Consider the following 13637-nt stretch of genomic DNA (forward strand, 5'->3'; position numbering starts at 1 on the left):
CAATCAGTAGAGGGACAGCTCAAGGACGGCCATAAACAATGAATTATAGACTCGTGGGTATTGCGTTTCAGAAAGCTTTACCTACGACAGGGCGAAAAATCCAACTCTTGCCCTACACACATACAATTTAAGGGGCCATTGGCAAGAGTTGGGGGATTCAATTCGAGTGTTATGAACTGGCTTTATATTGGAAGTGTCAGGCCTATAATGCTATATGGTGTTGTGGTCTGGTGTTCGACGCTTCTATTGCTTGCACTCTTGCATTAACCTTAGAGAAATTGGTGACCAAATTTGGGGTGGAGTATCAGGGATCCGCCGACCATGGCCATATAAGCGTAGAGTAGAGCAAAAAGTTGTTACCCTCTTTTAGGACCAAGAGTCTGGGGGATCTCCACAAAACACCTCCAAGCAGACGTTATTTACTTAACATGACAATATGGGGCTCAAAGAAAATTTACTTGAGAGAAGAACAAGAATTTGATGTCCATTTTCAGGGCCATGTGTTTGGGTGGTCGCTTCATCCCCGAAAGACCCCTTAATACTGGACATATTGACCGAGCAATACTGGACATATTAACTGAGCGCAAGTGAAAGGTATTTGGGTTTAGAACACGAATCTGATATGCACTTCTGAGGCCAAGAGCGAGGTTGCTCCATCAGCTTAATTACCGTCAAACAAGACATATTTGTCAAATATAAAAATTAAATTTATTTGGACGTATAACACACATTTGGAACCAAATTTTATAGCAAAGAGTCTGAGGCCGCTCCACTTCCAAAAGTGGTATTTGACCAAGCATAAAAATATGTGTTCATCAAGTAAAAGATATATGTATGTCAAGAGATATGGATTTCGCTCAAGTTTGGTATTTCACAAAAAGCTCTTATTTTGCTGCTGAGTAAGTGAACCCGCCTCTTCAGTGAAGCCTCCATTAAGCCTCTAATGGGAAATATTGCAAATTTGCAAATTTTGCCCGTGAACATTTCACTAAGGAACAGGGGCAAACTTCCCACATATCAATGGGTGCAGTCCGATTCAAGTTTTTAAGATCAATGATAAGGGGCCTCCTTTTTATAGCCGAGTCCGAACGGCGAGCCGCAGTGCGTGTTGCAGTGCGTCACCTCTTTGGGGAGAAGTTCACAAATGTCGCCAGCATTAGGAGGGGAAAACCACCGCTGAAAATTTTTCTGATGGTCTCGCCAGGATTCGAACCCAGGCGTTCAGCGTTATAGGCGAACATGCTAACCTCTGCGCTACGGTGGTCAATTATTAGCAACTTGAGCCGGATTGCTGCACACTACAAAAGCAAACAAGTTGACATTTTATGAAATGCATTGAATGAAACGAATTCAGTAAAAATCTCCACTGAGCTTTAAAAGTCTTTCATTTGCCGGTTTTGCAAAGAGAGTTAGCACAAAATGTACTTCTATTTGCTATATATTTGCTGGTTTTCATAAAACAGCTGCTCGATGCTGCAAATTTGAGCTGGGAACAAAAACCTCCAAGCTCTCAATTACGAAACTCTGAAAATGGTTGCTCGCTCTCAGCACTCTCCTGTTCTTTTCCGGTGGAAGATAAACTATGTGAACGATTCCCAAGAACAATTTGTGTAAATTTGCAATTTGCATTTTTGAGCACACTTAATGTAGGCATTAGGATGGGGTCAAGTTTTGCGGCGAATTCCACGAAAACTCACCAAAAAAAACCATGGGTCTAAAAAAAATCGAGTTTCCTGTTTTTAACAAGTTCGCCCGTTACTTATTTATGCTCTATTATGCGCCTAGACAAAGCGTCAATGTTTGTGCGAAGGTTCGAAATATGGCAAAAATCGTTTTAGTACGAAACGTACTAAATGCCGTCCCATCGGTGTGTACGGATTGAGATAGGATGCAAAATCATTGTGTTATTTGTCGAAAGTAGACATGTACACGGATTTATAAGAATATAATGATCGCTGTTATTGTCGCTTTATCAAAATCATTGGTTCGATATTAAAAACCATTTTGGTACTTGGTACAGTAAAGAACATTTTCGGACAACATTTAAATTTGTATAGGAACATCTGTATCTGAAGAATTCTGGTTATCAGAGGGACACAATTTCTATTATTTTAGTGCCATTCTTGCACTTATGGTACGTTTCGTACTTCAACGATTTACAAAGGGCCTGTAGGAAAAAGTATCTGTAACATTTCATGCGGACCAAAACATCCATACAACTATCCTCTCCATTCCGATATGGTATGAACACAAGTCTTCTGCGCGGCTATTGTCTCAGATATCGACCTATGTACGATGGGAAAATTAAAAATGCATAGACTGAAGTGCATTCGTAAGAAGTCAACAACAACGCATATGGTGGGTCTGTGTCGCAAAAGTGTATTTTGAAAACTAACATCTTTCTAGGGTAAATATTGATGGACAATCAATAGAGTACCTACAAATGTCAAAGCTTTTGTGTGAATCGTTACAACTGGTATCAATTTAAAACAGTTAAGATATTTGGTGGTGAGGCAATGGCAGTCAATGAGAATATAAGTTAGTCGAATGACGGGCAAATGTGTTATTGTTTTATTACTTTTATGCTCTCAGGCAACCGCCCCGCTTTAAACACTAATCATATTCACTCAAATCTGTTTATGTGATCCACAAGAGTCTTTTTACCTATATATAATCCGTTAAGCTTCATACTGTCCGACTCATTTATTTACCGCACCACTATTCCAAATGCATGTTCACGTCTAACATTGGTAACACGGTTGAATTCCCAAACTTACACGATGTGTTTCCACTAAAAGTTACTCGCTGTATATAAATACATGCTCCTGTTATAGTTAAACTACATGATGTATACATACATACGTACGTACAGCATTGTTTGTATGTTGATAGCTGTATGCACTACTTTGTATGAAGTCATTTTCATTATTCTAAATTCTTCCATATGTGGGCATTGCAGAGACACACTCCGACTGCGGTTAACTGGGAAAAGGTTCCATACGTGCCGAGACCAACATTGATTTCGGATCCGATAACAGCTTTTGGTCGGCGAAGGACTGAGCGGCCGGAATATAGGAATTTCATTTTGGATCCAATTAATAGGGCGGCCATAAAACCGAGCTATAGGGTGCTCAACGAACCAATTCAACCTTACGTATCAACACGCGATAAAAATCGTGAACGTATCCTTAACATGGTTCGGCAGTACATTGATACCGTTGAAGCTGGTGGCAATACAGCTGCAAGCACTTCTCGTGATAGCCTCGACACTATACTGCCTCGAATACATCGGGCAGCTTCCGAATCGTTGCCCGTCAAACGGGAAACATATCGCAATGAGAGGTCAGGTGCTTTGGTCACCCGATACCTCTATTAAACAAATAGTTACCAAAAACAAAGATCACTTCTTCGACGACGAAAAACACACATTTATCACTAATCATTTAATTTTTGTTTTATGTTAGACATATGTATGTATATTTCCTTTCGTACTAAAATCCATTAACATCAACTCTCCTTACTCAATCAAAAATGTAATTTTGTCAGATTTTTGCACTCTATTAAAAAGGACTTGTTTCGGTATTTTATTTAATCATTTTCTTTCTCTACAAAATTCGGCTTTCTCGGTGTTACTTAAAGAAACAGATCAAAATTTATGTAAATTCAAACATGTTTCAATTTTCATACAATACATATGCGATAACTATGAGGCAATGGATGCGTTCTGAGTATAGTAAACACATGTAGGTCTTATTACTGTTTAGCTAATTGATAGTTATTTCCCATAGTGGAAACATGTAACTGAACAATTTTACTCACAAATTCACAGACTCCACGCTACGACTTGGTCAGCGCTGCTCCTGGCACTCACCGTTCACGGGGCTCAAGTGACTACTCATACTCCTATAAATCCACAGTTGAGAAGAGCAATTATGATTCCAGCAATCCCTATTCTAGACCAGAACGTCACGAGTCCACTTATGAAGCTTCATCTCGCAGCGGCCCTGGTGGATACAACTATACCACCGAACGCTCAAGCACCTCAGGGGGCGGTCCCGGTGGATACAGTTACTCTTCTACCACTTCCGGCGTTTTGCCAGGTGGTTCTCGTTATCGCCACTTTTCTTACCGCGTCTAATGACCAGGACTCCGATCCGCCATGGGATTATATATAAAATTCTTTTATTATAACTAACAATACGACTTTTTGTCATTATATTTGTATACCGCATTCGATTTCTTATAATTAGAATTAGGTACCGTTTTTATTTTGAAACAGTATGAACTAACTACAAATGATCATATATACCTTAATTTCCTCAATACTATTTACATTTATTTATTTTTTTACAAAACCGACAACTTTACAATTAAATTAACATGTGATATGAAATATCAAATAAAATTTTATTTTTTATTAACAACCAATGTTAGTTGTGTGACCACAGTTTGCGTTTATTTATTTATTGTTGTTTTACAATACAATTCGAACAATCAAAATAACTGTCAAATGTGTTAAAAAGGTAACATCTGACTACACTCACTACACAACAGAATGTTTCAAACAATTCAATTCCGATCTGCTGGGGATTTGGTCAGGATTTTTTGAAATAAATCACCATACTCAAATTTATGTTTTCCGATTCCATTTTCAGTATCCAAACGTCACCAAGGTAGAACGAGTAAGTACAATTCTCAATATTTTAGGATAAAAACATTTCCTTAAGAAAATAACCAACAAAAATGTTATTTTATTTTGTATTTTTGAAAACCAAACTTCGAAAATCAATCATCATATAACTCGACCGTTGTTGTATTTGAGAAACAGCTGAATGCAAATCGGACTTATGAGAGTCTATATAACCTAGGGTATGAATACAAAGCGGAATGCGCATAGCGAAACTCATTACAAAATTCAATGTGTCAAATATCCTGAGAATCGGGGATAAAAGGGCTATGGATCTTGCAAGTCATAGCACAACACTACGTCCAAAATTTCAGGTAAATCTTGAAATCCAACATTTAGAAAAGGGCAAGAAAGGCAACTCTTGCCCAATGCACCTGCAAGAGAGCCATTGGTTAAAGTTGGGGGTTTAGATCGCGCGTCATGCTTGGAGTATATAATGCAGTTGTCAGACCAATAATGCTATATGGTGTTGTGGTCTGGTGGACGGCGCTTCAAAAGTCCACCTACTGTTCAATACTCAACCGGAGCCATAGAATGGCTTTTTTGTGCATCACGGCCGCATTGAGGACGACACCATCTGATGCACTGAATTTAAAGCTACATCTAGTGCCTCTGGACATTGTGGCTGGACAAATTGCTGCGACCAATGCCGCGAGGCTGAGGGAACTATCTCTTTGGTCGTGTGGCGGCTACGGACACTGTGTTATCCTTGATACAATGCCCGATGTTCCAGGCAGTGTGGATAATACCCTACCTGAGGCGCATTTTTGATAGAAAGTACTGTACCACTATTCCTGAAAGAAATGATTGGAACTACGATATCCCTGGTAAAAGAAGTTACATAGATTTCTATACAGATGGTTCCAGATTTGACGACCAGGTGGGCTTTGGGGTGTACCCCAAAGATCTAGTGGTGGAATGGCTAAGATATAATGTCGTAACGACGATTGGCATAAATATCTTCTCAGACAGTCAGGCAGCCATTAAATCCCTGGAGAACGCATTTCTGAACACAAAAACCGCCCTCGACTGTCGACGAGATGACTGAGCAGTTCAAAATTCACCTGTTCTGGGTGGCGGGCTACAGAGATATTCCGCGGAATTGTAAAGCAGACGCGCCTGCGAGACTAGGAACTATGTTACACATTCCAGGGATATTGAAATCGTGGGTTTTCTTCTAGCGAGGCAGATGGTCGCAACGAGGGGGCTGTGAGCGTTCCAAAACTATGTGGCCTAATCTTGACTTGAAGAGATCTACCTCTTTGCTGTCACTGGCAAGAACAGACGTCTCTCTTAATCATTGTGTCCGTCATGGCAATTCACCGTCTAATCGGAAAACATGCTGACAGACTGAAGGTTGCCAGTAGCGACTCACATCCGCTGAAGCAGACAATTTCTCAAAGAAATGAGAACCTAAAGTGGAACGATATTAAACCGAAACGATATGGCTTATTTTCCATCCCAAACGTCCCCATTCACTAAAAAGCAGCTGTATAAAATTTTGAAAGACTATCATTATTCGTCCGACCGGGATCGTGTTTTCGACAGACGGACGGACTGATCGCATTGAATGTTTAGACAATCAAGAATAAATATTCTTTAAGGGGTCGCAGATCAATATTTCAAAGTGTTACAAACGCAATGTCTAGATTATTATATCCCCAAACTGTATGGATAGAGCTAGAATCCAAAAATTTGGCCTATGTTATTGCAGTTGCGATATAATGAGGGCAGGAGGAAACAAATAAGGATTGGCCAAAGTTGGACAAAGCCAACCTTTTGATATCCTACACCACTTTGGGTATGCAGGCTAAGACAAGGAAATTTGTTAACATTTGAATTAAAGAATTTCGTTCAAAACCCGTAAGTATTGTAGGAGTAATGAGGATATCGCTTTGGTTGATAAATGCGCTTGCTAGGGTCCTAAAAGTGAAGATTGGGAAACACATTTATATGGAAGCTAGATCTAAATCTGAACCGATTTCTATGAATTTCCCTAGTGATTTATGAGTTTATGAGTCATTACATAATCTTTAGTGCCAAGTTTTATGAGGATTGGTGCAAAATTTTGAGAAGTTGGGAAATACATTGACAAAAGCTCTTAGAGTGAAAATCAAACGATGTATAGATATGGAAGCAACATCTAAATCTGAACAGATTTCTATAAAATTATCCAGTAATGTCGAGAGTCATAAGTGAATCTTTCGTGCCAAATTTTGTGAGAATCAATCAACAAATACTTTATTGCAGTCTTAGACCAAATGGGACGAACATACACTACTACTCACTTGAATAGCACATACTCAATAAATTATATAATATTAGAAAGTAGTAAAGTCAGAATAAAATATTAAAAATCTGTTCCCTTTCATATAATTAAGGACAAAACAAAAAATACAAAGTCATAAGTTCAGGTAAAATAATTGGGGCATTTGAATAACACATCCTATGACTTAATTAGTTTTTGATTCATTTTGATGAACCTTCATAAAACTGTAGTTTTAGCGAAAATAAGTCGAAGGAAACCCAAATACAGCAAAATGGATCGAGCTATGTCTTTGATTCATTTTGATGAACTTTCATAAAATTGTAGTTTAAGCGAAAATAAGTCGAAAGAAACCCAAATACAGCAAAATGGGTCGAGCTATGTCTTCGAGTGTTAAAGGTGCTAAATTATGACATAAAAAGAATATGGACTTTCAATTCATTATGTAGATAAACAAGTAAAAACGTGCTAAGTTCGGCCGGGCCGAATCTTATATACCCTCCACCATGGATCGCATTTGTCGAGTTCTTTTCCCGGCATCTCTTCTTAGGCAAAAAAGGATATAAGAAAAGATTTGCTCTGCTATTAGAGCGATACCAAGATATGGTCCGGTTTGGACCACAATTAAATTACATGTTGGAGACATGTCAGCCAATTCGAATAAGAATTGCGCCCTGGGGGCTCAAGAAATAAAATAGAGAGATTGATTTATATGGGAGCGGTATCGGGCTATAGACCGATTCAGACCATAATAAACACGTATGTTGATGGTCATGAGAGAATCCGTCGTACAAAATTTCAGGCAAATCGGATAATAATTGCGACCTCTAGAGGCTCAAGAAATCAAGATCCCAGATCGGTTTATATGGCAGCTATATCAGGTTATGAACCGATTTGATACTTATTTGATACAGTTGTTGAAAGTAAGAATAAAATACGTCTTGCAAAATTTCAGCCAAATCGGATAGGAATTGCGCCCTCTAGAAGCTCAAGAAGGCAAGTCTCCAGATCTGTTTATAGGACAGCAATATCAGGTAATGAACCGATTTGAGCCATACTTGGCACAGTTATTGGATATCACAACAAAATACTACGTGCAAAATTTCATTCCAATCGGATAAGAATTGCGCACTCTAGAGGCTCAAGAAGTCAATACCCAAGATCAGTTTATATGGCAGCTATATCTGGTTATGGGCCGATTTGAACCATACTTGGCACAGTTATTGGATATCATAATAAAACACATCGTTCAAAATTTCATTCTAATAAGATAAGAATTGCGCCCTCTAGAAGCTCAAGAAGTCAAGTCCCCAGATCTATTTATATGACAGCTATATCAAGTAATGAGCCGATTCGAGCCATACTTGGCACAGTTATTGGATATCATAATAAAAAACGTCGTTCAAAATTTCATTCTAATCAGATAAGAATTGCGCACTCTAGAGGCTCAATAAGTCAAGACCCAAGATCGGTTTATATGGCAGCTATATCAGGCACAGCTGTTGAATATCATAACAAAACACGTCGTGCAAAATTTCATCCCCATCGAATAAGAATTGCGTACTCTAGAGGCTCAAGAAGTCAAGACTCAAGATCGGTTTATATGGCAGCTATATCAAAACATGGACCGATATGGCCCATTTACAATACCAACCGACCTACACTAATAAGAAGTATTTGTGCATAATTTCAAACGGCTAGCTTTACTCCTTCGGAAGTTAGCGTGCTTTCGACAGACAGACGGATAGACAGACGGACGGACGGACAGACGGACGGACATGGCTAGATCGTCGTAAAATGTCGCGACAATCAAGAATATATATAATTTATGGGGTCTCAGACGAATATTTCGAGTAGTTACAAACAGAATGACGAAATTAGTATACCCCCCATCCTATGGTGGAGGGTATAAAAAAGGCGAGCTGGGGTCGAAAAGTTATTGCTGAAATTTAAAGAGAAGTCGAAAATGATGTTAAAAATGTCAAAGTCTGAGCCGAAAGTGTATGGACAAATGCAGAAAACAGCACTATTCTTAGACAAGCCTTAAATATCCTTGATTTAGCTGCCGAAATCAAGCAACATTTTAGCATACATAAATAAACAAATATAAATAAATAACCCCTAGATCATCTTTTCTGTGACCCTCTTCGAGTTTTTGTCTCATCAAAATGATATGGACAAAAAGATGTTAACTGTTTATATATTTGGACCTAAAAAATTGTATTAAAGGGTCTTGATGACTTCAATTATTACATCTGCAATCGTTTTCATAGTTATTAAAAAAATCCAAAAGATCCCTAATATGCTCTCGCGCTCACTGTCTCTGGCAGGAGGAGTGTTAGCCACATTTGTGCACCTCTGCTCAAAAGCGACTGAAAAAAAAATAGGAATATGTGTGAATCGTGTAAAGAAAATTATAGTTTTGTGCAACTCTGGAATAAGAATATGTGTGACATGCCATCAACTCTGCCGGAAAGGGCTGGGCATCGCTGGTCCAAATACAACATTTCTTTAATACCAAAGTGCTCGCCTGCCGGATTTACATTCAAGTTAATTTGAAATAAGTCTGCTGACTTCTGGTATATTGGATGTAGACTAGCGATCCACAGTCTTTTACGGTAGCGTTGATGGCAAGTCACGTATTCTTATTATCTTTGTTTCAGCCGTTGTTGAGAGAGCAACAAATGAACATTCGCAGGGGTATTCGCATCATTTTTCTGCTTTTATTATAGAAATAACTAAAAGCGTGCTATATTTGGCCGGTCCGAATCTTATATACCTTCCTCCATGGATTACATTTGTCTTTTTCTTCCTTACCCTGATATGCTATTGGAACTATACCAAGTTATGAATCAATTGGGATCACACTTGGTTTAGCTGTTAGAGACAAAATGCAAGTCACTGTGCAAAATTTCAGCCAAATCGGATAAGAATTGCGTCCAATAGTGGTTCAAGAAATAAAATCGGGAGATCTGTTTATAAAGATCTCCCGATTTTATGAACCGATTCAAGCCATATATAACACGTATGGACATATATAATACGTATAGGACGATCAGACCATATATTTAGAAAAGTGGTTGTGCAAAATTGCGCCTATATCGGATATGAATTGCGCCTTCTACAGGGTCAAGAAATATAATCGGGAGATTGGTTTATATGAGAGCTATATCAGGTTATGATCCGATTTAGACCATACTTGGTGCAGCTGTTGAAAGTCAAAACAAGCCACTTCATGCAAAATGTCAGACAATTTGGACAATAATTGCAACTTCTAGCGGCTCAAGATCCGAGATGGGTTTATATGGGAGCTATGTCAAGTTACCGATCTAAGCCATACTTATCAAAGAAAACTCCTCATGCAAAATTTCAGACATATCGGAAAAGAATTACGACCTCTAGAGGCTCAAGATCTAGGTTCGGTTCATATGGCAGCTATATCAAAAGATGGACCGATATAGCCCAATTATAATCCGAACCGACCTACACTAATAGGAAGTATTCGTAACTTCCTTCGAATGTTAGCGTGCTTTTGACGGATAGATAGTCAGGTGAAATGGACTAAATCGAATTAGAATGTCAAGACTATCTAGAATATAAATAAAAATTTCGATGAGTTACAAACGGAATGACGGAATGGTGGAGGGAATAAAAAAGATTTTTAATGTTTAAACTCTTGGAAGGCATGAAAAGTATTAAAGCTTTCTTATTTTATGTTTATTTTTCCAAAACACCAATTATTCAGTCCAAAAAAATTGTTTACATATTGAGAGAATTATAAATACTTAAAGAGAGTATTTCACACATACAATCACATATTTATTTCGGGCATCGCTGATATAGGCCCTCCCAGCCAGCGATGGGCAAAATTGCTGTCCCGTGGTTTTTCACTCAGCAGCTTATGCTCTTTTGGTGCGTATGAGCTCTCTTTACACAAACAAATGAAAACAAAATACGAACATAATTCAAAACAGCTGAGGCAATGGTTCACGGAGGTCGTTTTATCGCTAAGCATTCGCGCAAACATAAACACATACAATGGTAAATTAATGAACCCGTGGGAAAATGGCGAATGTATTACATTTGGAACACATAACATAATTCGTTATAGCATTGACATTTTTTTTTTATTAATTCTTAAGTATATAGATTACATAATCCTTACAGACTAAGTAAGGCGGCGTAAAGAGTCATTGTTTGCATAGTTCAATGTAAAAAAAAAATTAATTGAAGCAGCTGATAGATATGGTCTAAAAGGAACATTTATATAAATTATATTCAAAATGAATTCGGATATTATTTTGCCTTGCATAATTTTGAGATGGAAAGAAATATTTAGCATTGTACGTCGGTTTTTTTATGTAGATATTTTAATTCAGTTTAATCTGAACGACGGAAGAGCCCGATGATCGCAGCCACGCCCCCTGAGGCTAAATAAAAGAAATTGTTTTTGAACAGACTCAATCGTTTTTGAATAAATAGAATGGGCAGGATCCTATATAATGAACCCATATTCTACAGTACTACGCACAAATGTAATATACAATTGTCTAGTTATCGAGGGATCTAAAAATTCGTTACTCCAACACTTGATAAATCCCAGGTTTCTAAAGGCTTTATTCGAAATAAGAGAAATATGTTTCCTAAAATCAAGCCATTGGTCCAACAGGATTTCGAAATCATGAATAGAATCCTCATACTCCACTACACAATCATTAAAATAATAACTTGTATTTATCTTCTTGAGCCGAAAGAAAAAAAGTTCCATTGGCTTACATCCTCATTAAAAGGAAAGATTTTTACATCATCTACATACATTAGAACCTTAAACTGAAGTATTGCATTAGGCAGGTCATTTATAAACAATGTAACTAAAATTGGCCCGAGATGGCTTTCTTGAGGGACATCAGACGTCGCATTTATTTTATTAGAAATAGCATTCTCTATTTTCATCATTTGAGCTCTGCTCATTAGGTAGGATTTTATCCGGTTCAAGAATGCGTTGGAAAACCCCATAAGATACAACTTCAATAATTCATAATTAACCTTATCGAAAGCTTTGCGGAAGTCCGTATAAATATAATCCGTCTGACACGACTTCTAAACGCTTCATTCACAATTGTAGTTGATTCCAAAAGATTTGTTACAGTAGACCGATATTTCCGGAAGCTATATTGGAATTTACAAAAAAAGATGAAACTTGAAAAGATAATACCTCAGTCACCATCTATTCAAATAATTTTGGAATTGTGTTAAATTTCGCAATTCCTCTATAGTAATCAGAGACTTATTAAACATTATATTAAGAATACACGAAGGGTCCCGCGCCAGGGACCATTGCGTCCTTTAGGCATTTCAGATTGCGTAAACTGTTGTAACATCTAATAATGGAGCAGTAATAGTCGAAAATTCCCCAATATCATAGAGATAGTAATCTGTAGACTTATATGCTTTATCAGAATAGGTTGCTTTAAAAAATGAGGCAACTATATTAGAAATTCCAGTGTCATCATCTACAACATCTTTTCTAAAATGTAACCTCTTTGGGCAATCATTAGATCGACGCTTAGACTTAATGAAACCATAAAAAATTTAGAATTAAATATCATTCTTCATTCTTGATATATAGCCATGACATAGTGTTTTATTCAAGATAGTATATTCCGATCTTATGACGTAGTAATTTATAAAGTCCAAAGAAGAACCATTTTTTTTAAATCTTTTATAATGCGTATTTGTCCTATTTTTATACCCTCCACCATAAGATGGGGGGTATACTAATTTCGTCATTCTGATTGTAACTACTCGAAATATTCGTCTGAGACCACATAAAGTATATATATTCTTGATCGTCGTGAAATTTTATGTCGATCTAGCCATGTCCGTCTGTCCGTCCGTCTGTCTGTCGAAAGCACGCTAACTTCCGAAGGAGTAAAGCTAGCCGCTTGAAATTTTGCACAAATACTTCTTATTAGTGTAGGTCGGTTGGTATTGTAAATGGGCCATATCGGTCCATGTTTTGATATAGCTGCCATATAAACCGATCTTGGGTCTTGACTTCTTGAGCCTCTAGAGTGCGCAATTCTTATCCGATTGGGATGAAATTTTGCACGACGTGTTTCGTTATTATATCCAACAACTGTGCCTAGTATGGTTCAAATCGGTCCATAACCTGATATAGCTGCCATATAAACCGATCTTGGGTCTTGACTTCTTGAGCCTCTAGAGTGCGCAATTCTTATCCGATTTGAATGAATTTTAGCACGACGTGTTTTGTTATGATATCCAACAACTGTGCCAAGTATGGTTGAAATCGGTCCATAACCTGATATAGCTGCCATATAAACCGATCTTGGGTCTAGGCTTCTTCAGCCTCTAGAGTGCGCAGTTCTTATCCGATTGCAATGAAATTTTGCACGAGGTGTTTTGTTATGATATCCAACAACTGTGCCAAGTATGGTTTAAATCGGTCCCTAACCTTATATAGCTACCATATAAACCGATCTGGGACCTTGACTTCTTGAGCCTTTAGAGGTCGTCATTATTATCCGATTTGCCTGAAATTTTGTACGACGGATCCTCTCATGACCATCAAGATACGTGTTTATTATGGTCTGAATCGGTCTATAGCCCGATACAGATCCCATATAAATCGATCTCTCTATTTTATTTCTTGAGCCCCCA

At 37.8% G+C, this 13637-nt stretch overlaps 1 protein-coding gene across 1 annotated transcript in view; it reads left to right on the forward strand.

Moving 5' to 3' along the window:
* Positions 1-13637, forward strand: part of LOC106091121 (uncharacterized protein CG45076) — a 187046-nt gene that overhangs the window by 14785 nt on the left and 158624 nt on the right. The window contains exon 2 of the mRNA XM_059361662.1: positions 4656-4682. Within this exon, the coding sequence (XP_059217645.1) occupies positions 4656-4682 (27 nt within the window). The remainder of the gene's footprint in view (positions 1-4655; positions 4683-13637) is intronic.

Source organism: Stomoxys calcitrans, chromosome 2 (genome assembly GCF_963082655.1).
Source record: "Stomoxys calcitrans chromosome 2, idStoCalc2.1, whole genome shotgun sequence".
Lineage (NCBI taxonomy): Eukaryota > Metazoa > Arthropoda > Insecta > Diptera > Muscidae > Stomoxys > Stomoxys calcitrans.